At 40.2% G+C, this 13,771-nt stretch overlaps 2 protein-coding genes across 7 annotated transcripts; one reads left to right on the top strand and one right to left on the bottom strand.

The window, feature by feature from the left end:
• The first annotated feature begins 155 nt into the window (after nucleotides 1–155).
• Nucleotides 156–9,516, top strand: PUS3 (pseudouridine synthase 3). Of its 2 annotated transcripts, XM_082683895.1 has the most exons (6): nucleotides 156–279; nucleotides 896–1,107; nucleotides 6,415–6,839; nucleotides 6,953–7,518; nucleotides 8,539–8,729; nucleotides 8,871–9,516. In XM_082683895.1, the coding sequence occupies exons 3-6, from the start codon at nucleotides 6,465–6,467 to the stop codon at nucleotides 9,179–9,181; spliced, it is 1,443 nt and encodes a 480-aa protein (XP_082540021.1). In that variant the 5' UTR covers nucleotides 156–279; nucleotides 896–1,107; nucleotides 6,415–6,464; the 3' UTR covers nucleotides 9,182–9,516. The 2 variants fall into 2 exon arrangements, with proteins under 2 accessions (XP_082540021.1, XP_082540022.1); XM_082683896.1 differs by lacking the exons at nucleotides 156–279; nucleotides 6,415–6,839 and having other exon boundaries at nucleotides 1,048–1,107.
• On the bottom strand, nucleotides 3,119–13,691 carry HYLS1 (HYLS1 centriolar and ciliogenesis associated). 5 transcript variants are annotated; one of them, XM_082683915.1, is made up of 4 exons: nucleotides 13,554–13,690; nucleotides 11,877–12,016; nucleotides 5,778–5,893; nucleotides 3,119–4,403 (listed from the first exon to the last, which is right to left on the bottom strand). In XM_082683915.1, the coding sequence occupies exons 3-4, from the start codon at nucleotides 5,789–5,791 to the stop codon at nucleotides 3,476–3,478; spliced, it is 942 nt and encodes a 313-aa protein (XP_082540041.1). In that variant the 5' UTR covers nucleotides 5,792–5,893; nucleotides 11,877–12,016; nucleotides 13,554–13,690; the 3' UTR covers nucleotides 3,119–3,475. The 5 variants fall into 5 exon arrangements, with proteins under 5 accessions (XP_082540041.1, XP_082540039.1, XP_082540042.1 ...); XM_082683913.1 differs by lacking the exon at nucleotides 11,877–12,016 and adding an exon at nucleotides 11,555–11,604; XM_082683916.1 differs by lacking the exons at nucleotides 5,778–5,893; nucleotides 11,877–12,016 and adding an exon at nucleotides 11,555–11,604 and having other exon boundaries at nucleotides 13,554–13,691.
• Nucleotides 13,692–13,771: the final 80 nt, after the last annotated feature.

Genomic DNA, 13,771 nt, shown 5'->3' with positions numbered 1-13,771 from the left:
GGGGGTTCAGGAACCCGCCACGCAGCGCCAGTGTCGTGAACACTCGCCTGCTCCTGACCTTTGCTAAGCCAGCAACAGCTTGAGACTGTAAGCCGCACTGATTCGGGAGTCCTACCTCCCTTACCCAACACCTACTACGCGATTTTCCGGGCGATGAGGCCGGATCCTCCCCCCTCCCGGCTTCCAGAACTCCTGCTGTTTCCCCGAAATATCCGCTTATACATTACATGATGTCAGAAAGACCAGAGAATTTCATAGGACAGTAGAGGGTCAGAAATGGTGAGTTTCAGCTGACAAATTAATTCAAATGCGAAAGATGCTGAAAGGAAGTAAGGTTGTTCAGGTTCTAACTGTTGTCCCTGTTCTAATACCTGTGATGTTTCCACACACCGGCTTGCTTTAATTTTAATTCTGGTATGTGCTCTTTGCTAATGCAGTCCTGAGATAACTGTTTTCCTTGCGGTACAACCTTTACCTCCTACCCGTATCTGCATAATCGGACACAGATTCCTTGTACTACTGACTGCTAAACTTCAGTTTTCTGCTTGGAATCTTGAGATTTGGATCAGCATCTCTTCAGAACCCCACAAACCAAAAACTTAGTTATGATCTCTCCGTGGTGCTGAAAGCAAGACTCCCCAGCTCCGTTGAGTCACTCTCGGGCACCTCAATCGTTTATTTTGAGGTTAATCAAATTCCTTTTCAGCCTTCCCATGTGGATTCTAGTAGCAAATGTTTTTGTCTCACAATGATAACTTTCTACTAAGTTACGAAGGTATAAAATCGGGCCGGGTTCTTTAATGTTAATTTTTATATAAGGATCGCAGACATTTGAAAAACTGCTTTTCCGTTATTTCGCACTGGAATTTATCCTTTTATTCTTGTATTACCATAGACCCCAGATTCTATTTTGTTGGAGGTGGAGAAGGAGTGGCCAAACTAGAAAATATTAGGCAGATTTCAGCGTCAAGCCTGCACCTCGCTCTCTTGGAACTACATTTCCCACAGGGTGGACTACATTTCCCATGAGACCCTGGGAGCGCGCGCTGAAGACGCTAAGAGACAGCTTCCGGTCTCGCTAAAAGCTGCGTGGTCGACAACCGGAAGGTAAGTAAGGGGATTTGGGGATGAATTATTTTTTTGGGTTATACAGAGGAACGGATAAACGGACAAAAAGCTGGACCTTTTTTCCCCTTTCCCATACCTTGATCTTCAAAGCACTGATAGGAGGAAGTGGGATCTTGCTTAGGACCCTGTTTTTGTATCTGGTGCTTTTTGAAACTCTGGCAGAAACTCACAACAGTAGGAACTTAGTTCGACTCTTAGAGGGCCCTTGGACTTGAAGTCTCAGCTGTCTCTTGTTTGTTCATAAAACTAAATACTAGTAGAGGTCGGGATTCCAGTAGTATGTGGGGAGGGAGGCGTGGCCAGTTTTTTCAAATTGGGAGATTGCTTTCCACGCGATTGTTTTTTCACTGTTACTGGTCATAAGTGCGTGTCTCCTGGTCTTTTGGCTATTGCTCCTCCTTCCCTCTTTGGTTTAAAAATAAGGTTTATCGTTGAAAATGCGTTCTTACTCCGTTACTAATATTTTGAGATTTAAATTTTTCAAAAAAATGTATTGAAACTCCAGTGATAGCTGATGTTTACAGTCGATTCTCAGCGCACGCACCAGTTCCCTCCTTGTAATTCCGCAGCCCCTTTGCAAGCGTTAGATCGGCTTAGGGTATGCGGTTTGTTGGAGGAAGCTCTGTAGGCTCAGGTCCTCTTCTTGCCACAGATCTTAACCACCTGCTTAAGCCCTTTGGACTAATTTGGTTAAATAATGGTTAAACTAGGTGATCTCTGGAAACTTTTTGTGTTGGTACTTACTAGGCTTTGAGATAATATAAAGGAGGTAGGTCTTAGGTGTAATTTGCATATAAAAATGCAATGTGGCTTTTAAGTTTTTAAAAGTATAAAAACTACTTTTAATCCCACAACATTTTGATTTTTTCTTGTGATTTGTATGTGCACGTCTGCGACCGTATAGTTTACAGCCTTTTTTATTTAACTTGCACTTTTTTATTAGCTTCCCCTTATTTTCAATGGCTAATATTCTATCTAATCATTTCACTATTGTTGGAGAGTTTGCGGCTTTTACTTATTTGCAGTGAGCATATTCTACATCTATCTTTGAGTCACAATTTCTTTCCCAATAAATGCTTTGCAGTGGAACTGAATGATGTAGCTTAAATATTACAGAGAAGATATATTTTAGCGGGTAGTAATGGTCATGGTCAGTTACTCATTTCTAATTTACATAGCTGTTTTCCCTTGAACAAGCTAACTATTTTTGCTCTCACTCTAATGGCTTCAAGTGCTAAAACACAACCTCCAGATTTTAGATATTCCTCACTGGATTAGAAGCATCAAGAATATGGGGCGCCTGGGTGGCTCAGTGGGTTAAGCCGCTGCCTTCCACTCAGGTCATGATCTCAGGGTCCTGGGATAGAGTCCCGCATCGGGCTCTCTGCTCAGCAGGGAGCCTGCTTCCCTCTCTCTCTCTCTGCCTGCCTCTCCATCTACTGTGATTTCTGTCAAATAAAAATTTAAAAAAAAAAGCATCAAGAATAGATCCAATTTAAGGTAAACAGAATTAGTGTTTTGGTCCATACCCAAATATGCCATGTTCATTTCAGTATTTGTGTCTACATCTAGTTCAGATGTTAGTAAATTCTTTTTCAGAGTGACAGGCATAATTTGCAAGAAAATCCCAGTGGAAAATTGTAAAAATCACTGTATTCTAGAAGTGACAGTTGGGAGGGCAATAAATTATTGAAGTAATTCTGAAATAAAACTGGTTAGAATCCTGTATGGCATATAATACGGTTATTGAGTATCGATTAAAAAGCATTTAAATTTTCTGAATTTACTATGTTTCTTTAGTAATGGAATATGTTGTTACTTTTCTTCATTCCTTTAGGATTGTGTACATAAAGGAGTTTTTTGTTCCTTTCCTTTTGCTTGATATTCACATGGTGAGAGTATGATGGGGAGAATGATTGGAGGCAGAGTCATGACCAGTTTTGAGATTATCTTACTTTGGGAAGTATTAATAAGTAAAACTAAGATCAAGTTCACAAAATCCCAATTCTTTAATGAATAAGCTTAATGCCCAGCAACTTTAAAAACAGCAGCTCACATTGGCCAAAGATTAAAAACAGTATAGAACAGGAACAGTGCTATCTTGACAAAGGGAAGAGTAGATCTGTGGCTTTCTCTTACAATTAATGGATTTGAGTGTAATTTGGAATTGAAATGGTATTTGATACCAATGTAATAAAGACCTAGGAAAGACCAGTGATGGGTGAGGTCCTTACTCTATAAGGTTCCATGGGCTTTCAAGTTAGTTGTTTCTATTTAAATAGAAGGACAGAGATAAAGAAAGGGGTTATCCCCAAACAATCCCATAAAAAGAGGTTAAAAAATTTTTTTAAGAAGGAAAAAGCGGGAAGGGAAGCTTCCTGGGCATGACACCATTTGCAAGGTCACAACGAACACCCCAACGAAGGGCAGATCTTTTCTTCTCAGTTGGCACCAAGTAATTGTTTGGAACATAGATGTGCTGAGGTTTGGACTGGGGTTCTGCTCGAGAAAGCATCTGCTCTCTGACACCCCAGCGTAACTCCTTTCTATGATCCTCACCAGGTAACCTCATTGAGTCCCAGTCTCGTTTGTACTCAAAATATCGGGCTACCCGGTCTATCTTGCCTCGGTTTCTGTTCAGCTGGTCCAGCCTTGGGAGGATAAAGGACTTGGGTCGGCTGGCAACAATCAGGTCTTGTTCGTAAGCCGGAGGGCCCATTTCTTCTCTTCGTAGATAGCAAATGAGCTGATCTTGAGAAATTCCTTGGTACTCTTGTGGTAGATTAAGTTTTTGTGAAATGTCAGCTGGGGATTCCCGCTCTTCATGGCACTGTAGACTCATCAGCCTTTGTCTTAAGTCCCAGAGATCCATATCACTCTCTGTACCAGACTCTGATTCACTGATAATCGACTCATCAGTCACTAATACTTCCCCATCTGGTTTCTTTCGCAACACCTTTCTCTTCATCACTGGCTTTCGGAGTCTTTGGGAGGCCTCGGAGGCTGTTTCTGAAGTGGCATTACTTTCTATGTGTGGGTACTGCAGGTGCATAGGAAAAGCAGGTCGCTTTCCTGGGGTTACTGAAGCTTTACTGTAGGGATCATACTGGATGGGCTGGCCATCTCTCCTGATATCTCCCTCACCCTGCCCTGCACAGATATGGGTAAAAGCTGTAGCAGCTGCCAACATTCGTTCTTCTGGATCCATATTGGCCCATTTTTGTCCATCGAGTCCCATGAGTTCCTCCATTGGCTCCCCTTCACTGTAGGACCTTCTGCAAGAAAAAAATACCGACCAGATTTCTGTAATTCCCAGTTCTTAAACTGTTCATTCCCTTTTTGTGTACTATTTTATTGTAGTCAGATGGAGAAAGAATGGCTAAGGGAATCATAAATCTAAGAGTTATAAAATGTAGATTATAGTACAGGGTAAAATGGTAATAGTTTGGAGGAAGATTAACTCAGCTGCAGAGAATCCATCATCTGCTTTCATTTCCACTTTCTTCTTATTTGTTCCCACCTTCTAATGCCTGGTGGTTCCTGCTACCTTTAGTAGCTCCTAGGACAGGACAAGTGAGTTCTGCCATTAAAAAAGCTTGTGACTTGGGGCACCTGGGTGGCCCAGCTAGTTAAGCATCTGACTCTTGGGTTTTGGCTCATGAGATCAGGGCCTTCATCTGCCCAGGGTCAGATTGAGATTCTCTATCTCTGTACCTGCTCACACTTTCTTTCTCTCAATAAAATCTTAAAAAAACAAACAAAAAACTTGTGACTTACATGACATGGGGCATAATCCTTAACAGACATACACTTAGAGGGGCACATTATATATCCAGCATTCTTCTGTGTGCTTAACATTTATTAATTCATGTAATCCCTCACCTGTGAGGAACTGGTACTCTTATTATCTACTTTCAACAGATGTGTAACATGGAGCACAGAAAGGCTAAATAACTAGCCCAAGGTTACACAGCTAGTAAGTGGTGGAGTAGGAAGTCTAACTCAGGCAGTTTGGTTGCTTTTAACTATGAGTGACTTAATCCAAAACCATCAGAAAAGCAGTGATATGCATAGAAATACTTCTGTACTAAGCAAATTAGCCCTTTGCTGTAATTACTTTTCTTCCTAGTTTGTTTACCTTCTGATTTTATTTTTTGCTTGTCCAGCTTTCAAGTTTTGTGTGTGTGTGTGTGTGTGTTTTAGGTAGTCGTATTTTTTTTGGTTTTCTGCAGTTTCTGTGCTTCTGCAGGATCTTACTTAGAAATGCTCTTCCCATTACAAAACTATAAAAAAGGTTTTCTTCTAGTACTTTTATAGTTCCTTTTTTTTTTTTGTATTTAAACTTTTAATCATCATAGATACAAGAAACTCTTCAAGGCCAAAAATTAAATGAGCTGCCAAGAATTAGATAACATGGCCTTAGCAGGGATTTGGAGACAGTCCATAACTAAAGTGACTGTCAGTTATAGATTGTCTAGCACTGTCCTAGATTTAAGGATATAGTATATTCGTCCCCATATTTTTGAAATACAGCAGAAATTTCAACATCTTAATTACATTTTCCTGACTCTACTAACTGCTAGAGTTACAAAATATAAATTCAGTTTTACTTAAAAAAAAAAAAAAAAAAGCCTAGTGATGTTTATTACCTTTTTTCTGCCATCAAAATTGCTTAGAGTGGGGAAGTCTTGACTTCAGGCTTTATTTCTAATATGAAGTACAATCATTGATAAGTTTCATCAATCAGGCTAGTCTACTGTAGCACCTTTAAAGACAGAACTGAGTATTAGATGTTAGAACATACAAGCTACTAATTTTATCTGAACTATTGGAAAGTTAGTAGAAAAAGAGTAGACATATATTCTTTATAATCAGTTTTATGATTAGAAAGATTGGACAAGTATAATGAAAAATAAGAAGGAAATGTTTTAAGGAAGAAATATCAGTAACATCAGTCCTTAAATCATCTCAGCTAATGAAGGAGAGAGAGAAATGGGATCTACAGACATTTTCCCTAAATTCTGACTAAACTTTAACGCCAGCTCACTATTTCTTAATCTCCCACCTTCCTTTTTGCCTGTGAACTGGCCAGACAGGATGGAAAAGAAGAATGTGGATGATCAACCCACAATAATTAAGCCAATTCTTATCTCCCTGGACAGAAGCAAAATATATCCTTTAGGCATTAAATTAAATCTTAGGTACTATTTGCACATAATGGAATGATACTGACATCACCAAAGTAATTCACATTGAAACTGTTGTGTCCTTTTACTCTCTTTTCAGGCAGAGTGGACCTGTATGATTCCTTTATTCCTGGGGTTGGTTGTCTTATCATGGCTGAAAATGACATAGATAGAACCCAGACTGAGAAACTCCTAAAAAGAGTGCAAGAACTGGAGCAGGAGGTACAAAGGCTTAAAAAAGAACAGGCTAACAACAAAGATTCAAATGTGAGAGAAAATTCTTTAGCAGCTGGAAAAGCTAAGCGTGCATTTGATTTCAGTGCTCATGGTCGAAGACATGTAGCCCTAAAGATAGCCTATCTGGGCTGGGGATACCAGGGTTTTGCCAGTCAGGAGAACACAAACAATACAATTGAAGAGAAACTGTTTGAGGCTCTAACAAAGACTCGACTAGTAGAAAGCAGACAGACGTCCAACTATCACCGGTGCGGGCGAACAGACAAAGGAGTTAGTGCCTTCGGACAGGTAAGGGCCACTGTGTTCTTTCTCAAAGCCAGCAACACCAACATATTCTAGGTGTTACATATTAAGAATTCAGATTGTGTCTCCAAAACAAACATCTTTCTTTAATTCCACAGGTGATTTCTCTCGACCTTCGTTCTCACTTTCTGAAGGGCAGGGCTTCAGAGGATTGTAATGTAAAAGATGACGTCTACGATGCTGCTAAAGAGATTCGCTATACCCACATTCTCAATCGGGTACTCCCTCCAGACATCCGTGTGCTGGCCTGGGCCCCTGTGGAACCTAGCTTCAGTGCTAGGTTCAGCTGTCTGGAGCGGACTTACCGCTATTTTTTCCCTCGTGCTGATTTAGACATTTTAACCATGAACCATGCAGCTCAGAAGTACGTTGGCACACATGATTTTAGGAACTTATGTAAAATGGATGTAGCCAATGGAGTTATAAATTTTCAGAGGACTATTTTGTCTGCTCAAGTACAGCTAGTGGGCCAGACCCTGGATGAGGGGACATGGCAAGAACCTTTCCAGTTATGTCAGTTTGAAGTGATTGGCCAGGCATTCCTTTATCATCAAGTCCGCTGTATGATGGCTGTCCTTTTTCTGATTGGCCAAGGAATGGAGAAGCCAGAGATTATTGATGAGCTCCTGAATGTAGAGAAAAACCCCCAGAAACCGCAGTACAGGTAAGTTAAAAACAAAACAAAAAACCCAAAACTGTTGCCTTTAGAATTTTTAAAAATATGTTAAACATTTTATATAACTAAAGGTTAACATATCTTCCTCTCCCAACAACTGTCTGATTAACTAGGTCACTTATTTTGTCTTCATGAAGAATTTTTCTTTTTTTAAGATTTTATTTATTTATTTGACAGAGAGAGATCACAAGTAGACAGAGAAGCAGGCAGAGAGAGAGAGAGAGGGAAGCAGGCTCCCTGCTGAGCAGAGAGCCCAATGCAGGACTCGATCCCAGGACTCTGAGATCATGACCTGAGCGGAAGGCAGTGGCTTAACCCATTGAGCCACCCAGGTGCCCCTTCATGAAGAATTTAATCTATCTTGTAGAATGTTATAAACATGCAGGAGGGCGATCTTTAGTAGGAAATGGGTGTTGGTACCAGGCCCCTTAAATAAAGTAACATTCATTTTTAAATTTTTTTCCCCTGAATTTATGCTGAGAGGTATTATTTTTAGATTCTGGTGAAGTCTGAAGGTAAGGATTCCAACTATTCATATTAAATTTTCCTTGCTCTACATTATTGTACTTTTGAATTTTTCCTAATTTTCAGTGTTGAAAATGGTAGGAAAGATGGAAAGAATAGTCAGACTTTTCTTTTAAGAGCAGGCTGAAGTCATATCAACCAACAGTTCATTCCTAAGCAGTGAAATCTACTTTTTCCTTCATATCATAGAAAATTAACGAGTCAGCTCACTTGTAGGTGACCTGTTACCACTGAAATTTACCCTAATATAGATCAAGCCTAACTAGTTGATCTATGGTTTGTTGTTTTTTTCTTTCTCTTAATTATAAAGTTGTTCAAGGTGAGGGATCGTTTTTATTTATCTTTTACTTGATACTGATGACGTTTCCCCCCCTCCTTTTAACCCAATTACCTACTCCCCCAACCTTGTTCTTAAAATACAAGGCTGTTAGATGGCTGCTGTGTATTTTTACACCCTTGTTTCTTACCTCTTTTCTTCTCTAGTATGGCCGTAGAATTTCCTCTAGTCTTGTATGATTGTAAGTTTGAAAATATCAAGTGGATTTATGACCGGGAGGTTCAGGAGTTCAATGTTACCCATCTACAACAACTATGGGCTAATCATGCTGTTAAAACGCACATGTTGTATAGCATGCTACAAGGACTGGACTCCATTGCAGTACCCTGTGGGACAGGTATGACAGGAAAATCCTAGGATACAATTACTTACTAGAACTAAAGTTATATGGGCTATGGGGGGAGGAAGGTTATATAACATTTGGAGGTGATTCTATTGTGGTATGCATCCATGTAATATCTGATTGTATATATTATAGGACCAAAGATGGATGGAGTGATAGAATGGAGAAATGTTAAGCCCTCTGTCATAAAGCAGACCAGTGCCTTTGTAGAAGGAGTGAAAATGCGCACATATAAACCCCTAATGGATCGTCCTAAATGCCAAGGATTAGAATCCCGGATCCAGCATTTTGTACGTAGGGGACGCATCGAGCACCCACCTTTATTCCACGAGGAAGAAACAAAAGCCAAAAGGGACTGTGATGATACAATGGAAGAAGAAAATACTCTTTTGGAGAAACCAACAAAGAGAGTCTGTGTTGATACAGAAATTAAAAGCATCAGTTAACTCTAACAGGATCTAGGAGGCAAGAACTAGCTAGTGGTAGGTGAACAGAAAAGAAATACAACAAAGCATGTGCTGAAGTCCTAAAATTCAGATGATTAGTTCTTCGAAAAAACAAAACAAAACAAAAAAACCATCCCCCTGCAAACCCAAAGACTATTAAGCCCTATAAAAGATGTTTTAGCCTGAATAAGAGTTCAAACATTCTCATTCCTCCCCAAAAGGATTAAGAGACAGAAGATGCAAAGAGCAATTGTAAAATGGAGAGTTTACATACACATGGGAACCTGTGCCTTGTGTTCAAGTTTATTATAAAGCCTGATTCTGTAAGTGTCTAATTTGTTATGCTGTCTTTTTAAAAAACCAATGAGATATTCACTACTTATCTGAATTCTCAAAAAGAGCTTTGCCTGAGTGTCTTTTTTTTTTAAGATTTTATTTATTTATTTGACAGACAGAGATCACAAGCAGGCAGAGAGAGAGAGAGAGGGAAGCAGGCTCCCTGCTGAGCAGACAGCCTGATGCAGGGCTCAATCCCATGACCCTGAGATGATGACCTGAGCCGAAGGCAGAGGCTTTAACCGACTGAACCACCCAGGCGCCCCTGAGTGTCTTATTTTTTAAGAGAGAAATTAAAAGTAAGAAATTTAGTTAAATATTTGGTACATTTGTTTACAAAAGTCACACTATGACATGAAAGTGACCTAAGTGAATAAAGCTTACAAGGCTTATCAGTCTAGTGCTGTGAGCCACAAACAGTCCTGGTTAGAGTCTTTTTTTTTTTTTTTAATAGATTTTTATTTATTTGAGAGAGCACAAACAGCAGGAACGGGGAGAGGGAGCTTTATGTGGGACTCAATCTTTGGACCCTGGATCAGGACCTGGGCAGAAACCAGATGCTTAACTGACTGAGCCACCCAGGTGCCCCCATATTTTTCTTCTTTAAAACCTTGTACATATGTAAAAAAATATTCTTAGCTTAGTTCATGGGCCATATAAAAATAGGCCATAGAGTTTACCACCCCCTGGCACACTGGTTTAAGGAAAACTCTTAAAAAGAGATTTTTCCAAGCTAAATCTTGCAGAACAAGGGAGAGCCAGTTAAAGTTGGGATAAAGAAGCAAAACTTTAAGTGTGTCCAAGGCAGAAGATGCAGTTTGTATAAAGCATGAGAGAGAGCAACATTTTACCTGCAAGTAACTGTAAATACAGGAGTATGGCTTGACACTGACAAGAGCATAGTTTAGGAAAGGAGCAAGGGTCATGTTTGTAGAGTCCTGTAGGCTTCCTGAAAAAAACTTAGATTTTTATCTTGAGAGGCCACTGGAAAAAAATACAAGCAGGGATGCAGAAATACTGCTCTGGTTATGGTGTGGATTAGAAGAGGGCAAGACAGTGGTACCAGGTAGGAGAGCCAGTTAGAATAATCAAGGAATTAGATGATGATGACCTACATCAGATTTATAGTAAGGAGATGGAAAGAAGTAGATGAATTTTGAAATTAAGAAAGGAGAAACTGCGTTTTATGGTTGAGTAAATGTGAGGTTCAAAAGTAGGGTGGCTTTCAGGATAACACTAGGTTTCAGACTTAAGCACATCTAAGACACAAGGGACAGGAAAATAAGGGGCTTTGTTCTCAAAGCTGGTTAAGTAACCCTCAGAATATTAACACCAGTATTTACTCGAGTTCAAAGTTCTTTTAAAATGATACACTAGAACTTCTAGCCATTAAAATAATAAACATCAAATCAAATGAACTCATATACCTTTTGCCTCAATCTTCATCACTGTAAAGTGTAACACTTCTGTACATTTATGAATTATATTGTATATTCGAGATTCAAAGTCTTACCAATCAACAAACTGTTCCTACTTAGGTTCAAAACTCTAGGGATACAAATATGGTTTATACCCTCAAGCTGCTAGTTAAGACAACATATTGGACAATTACAAAGAATATTAACATGAACAGAGTTAACTGATGCTGTGGAAGTGCCACAGAAGCTTAGTAGTGGGTAGGCCAAAGACACAAGACTTCACTGAAAAACTTTCAGGTTTAGAATGTAAAATAGTAGAAAAGTCAAGTGACCTTGTCATACTGAATACGACACATCATAGCTTTTACATTCTAGGAGAGTAGAAACTGGAAAAGATCCTTATTTTAGAGATGGGAAAATAGTGGTACAAAATAACTAAGCTTTATTCTTACTAGCCAGTTGTACAATCCAGGTCATCTAGATTTTGAATCAGGTCATTGGTTTTTGGAACCTGATTTACCAACATTTCATAATGCCCTGAATGTTCTTAAAGTATTGCTTTCTCCTTTAATTCTGATGTAAGGACAAACGAAAACATTTCGTTTTTTCAATTTCCTACCTTATTTCACTGTACCTCTACTGCCATTAGTTTTCAAGTTAAAGAAAAACCTGGAAAGAAAACGGTTTATGAAATCACTATTTAAAAAAACAGCAACTCAGGGCGCCTGGGTGGCTCAATGGATTAAAGCCTCTACCTTCGGCTCAAGTCATGATCCCTGGGTCCTGGGATCAAGGCCCGCATGGAGCTCTCTGCTCTGCAGGGAGCCTGCTTCCTCCTCTCTCTCTGCCTGCCTCTCTGCCTGCTTGTGATCTCTGTCAAATAAATAAATAAAATCTTAAAAAGGAAAAAAAAAAACAAAAACCATCAACTCTAGGGGTACCTGGGTGGCTCAGTCATTTGGGCAACTGGTCATGATCCGGGGTCCTGGAATCAAGCCCTGAGTTGGGCTCCCAGCTTGGCAGGAAGCCTGCCACTCCCCTTGCTTGTGCTCTCTTTTTCTGTCAAATGAATAAATATAATCTAAAAACAAAACAAAACAAAAAACACACAAAAAATCAACTCTACAGAAATGATACATGGGACAAAAAACACTAAAAGCCATGCTTGGGAGATTCTATAGAGGCAAGGGAGTTAGAGGATCAAGGTCTTAATATATTAAGTAAAATCTAGTATAGTAAGAATTTAGTGATATTTTTTGGTAGTTACCATAAACTTTGGACAATCATCATAGATGAAGCAATGATGAATCCCAAAATGTAACTTTGCAAAAGTACCTAAGTTATCTGAAGTAATATTTGGGAATTTCAGCTTCTGACTCAAGATAGGGACTAATAACTGATAGAAATAGTCCTTAGATCTTCCTTTCTTCACTGGAAAAATGGAATTATTCCAATAGGTGGTGAGGTTTAAATGAGATTGTACACATTATATATGAATATATAACATGCAATGTTTTATATGTAAGATATATAACATGTTTTATATGTAAGATACATATATAAATAAAATGGTACTCTGTGAGAAGAATTACACGATTTATTTCAATGTTCATGCAATACAAAACTACCTACAGAATAGCTAAATAAAGCAGGGACCGAAATGAAATAGGACTCTGCCCGGGCTATGAAGATCTCCAACACGGAAGCCCTGAGAGCGTTTTTTATTGTTTTTTGTTTTGTTTTGTCTTCTTTTTTAATGGCATATGTACTATATATTCAGTGATTAACATGTTTTCTTTGCATTTAAATTATGCACTCTCCTTTTCTTGAATGTATGAAGATGGATATTTGTAAATAAGTATAAACTGTAGTAATGCCCACAGGTAACTGTAAATTCTACTTTTTAATACAAAGACCTGGTAAGCCTTTCCCTTTACTTAGGGAGAAACTTTCACATAGAAGATAGAGCAGCTTATATTTTGCAGATTATCTAGTTTTTTTTTTTTTTTTTTTTTAAGTACGTTCGTACTTCTTGAATTTATTTCTAAAAACAACGGGGCTGTATAACTTTATAATCCGAAAAAAAGTGTATTTTCATCTGGGGTAGGACTATAGGTAGGGTTCTTCGATTCTCCACACTATCCTAACTCATTAGGGAGAGAGGTGCACGCACCGTGACACCCAGAAGTTCACAAAGGACGTAACCAGGGGTTGGAAAGACTCTGGTTCCCGCAAGACAACAAAGACGATCGTGTACCCACCTGGCCCCGGGCGTGGTTGTCGCCTCGGATGCTCGCGGCCTCCGGGGAACCTGGCTCCCTCGGCGGCACCGCCCCCCGCCGCCCTCTGGGCCACCGACATGCAACCGCTGCAGCCACCAGGCAGGCAGTGGGCGCCCACGGTGACCTCGAGGGGCTCAGACGTGCCAAGGGCACGACAGAGCTTACACCTGCCTTGGGGAGCAGTAAACCTGGGTTCAGCAGGAATCTCAGGCGTTTCCCAGCCCCGCCGGGGGTAAACTCCCATTCAGCGCTTTTCAAAACCCGACCTCTCCACAGCAGCGGGCAACCAGCACTCCCGGGCCCGTGCGCCCCCTATTCCAGCGCCTGCCGGCTTACCTGCCCCGTCAAGGTCCGTTCGCCGCACCGAGTCCGGGCTAGCCAAGCTCCGCAGGCTTCCGTTAGTGTCCCGTAACTCGCGCAGGCGCACAGCCTGCTCACGCGCCGAGACCTCAGTTAACCGCCCCGCAGCCGAGGTTTAAATCAGAAGAGCGAACCCGAGGACTCGGCACCGCCCTCTAGCCTTCGTATTGGCTGTGAGGGTTGTCGTCTTCCAT

Source organism: Mustela nivalis (assembly GCF_964662115.1).
Source record: "Mustela nivalis genome assembly, chromosome: 9".
Lineage (NCBI taxonomy): Eukaryota > Metazoa > Chordata > Mammalia > Carnivora > Mustelidae > Mustela > Mustela nivalis.
This window is presented reverse-complemented; position numbering and strand designations above follow the sequence as displayed.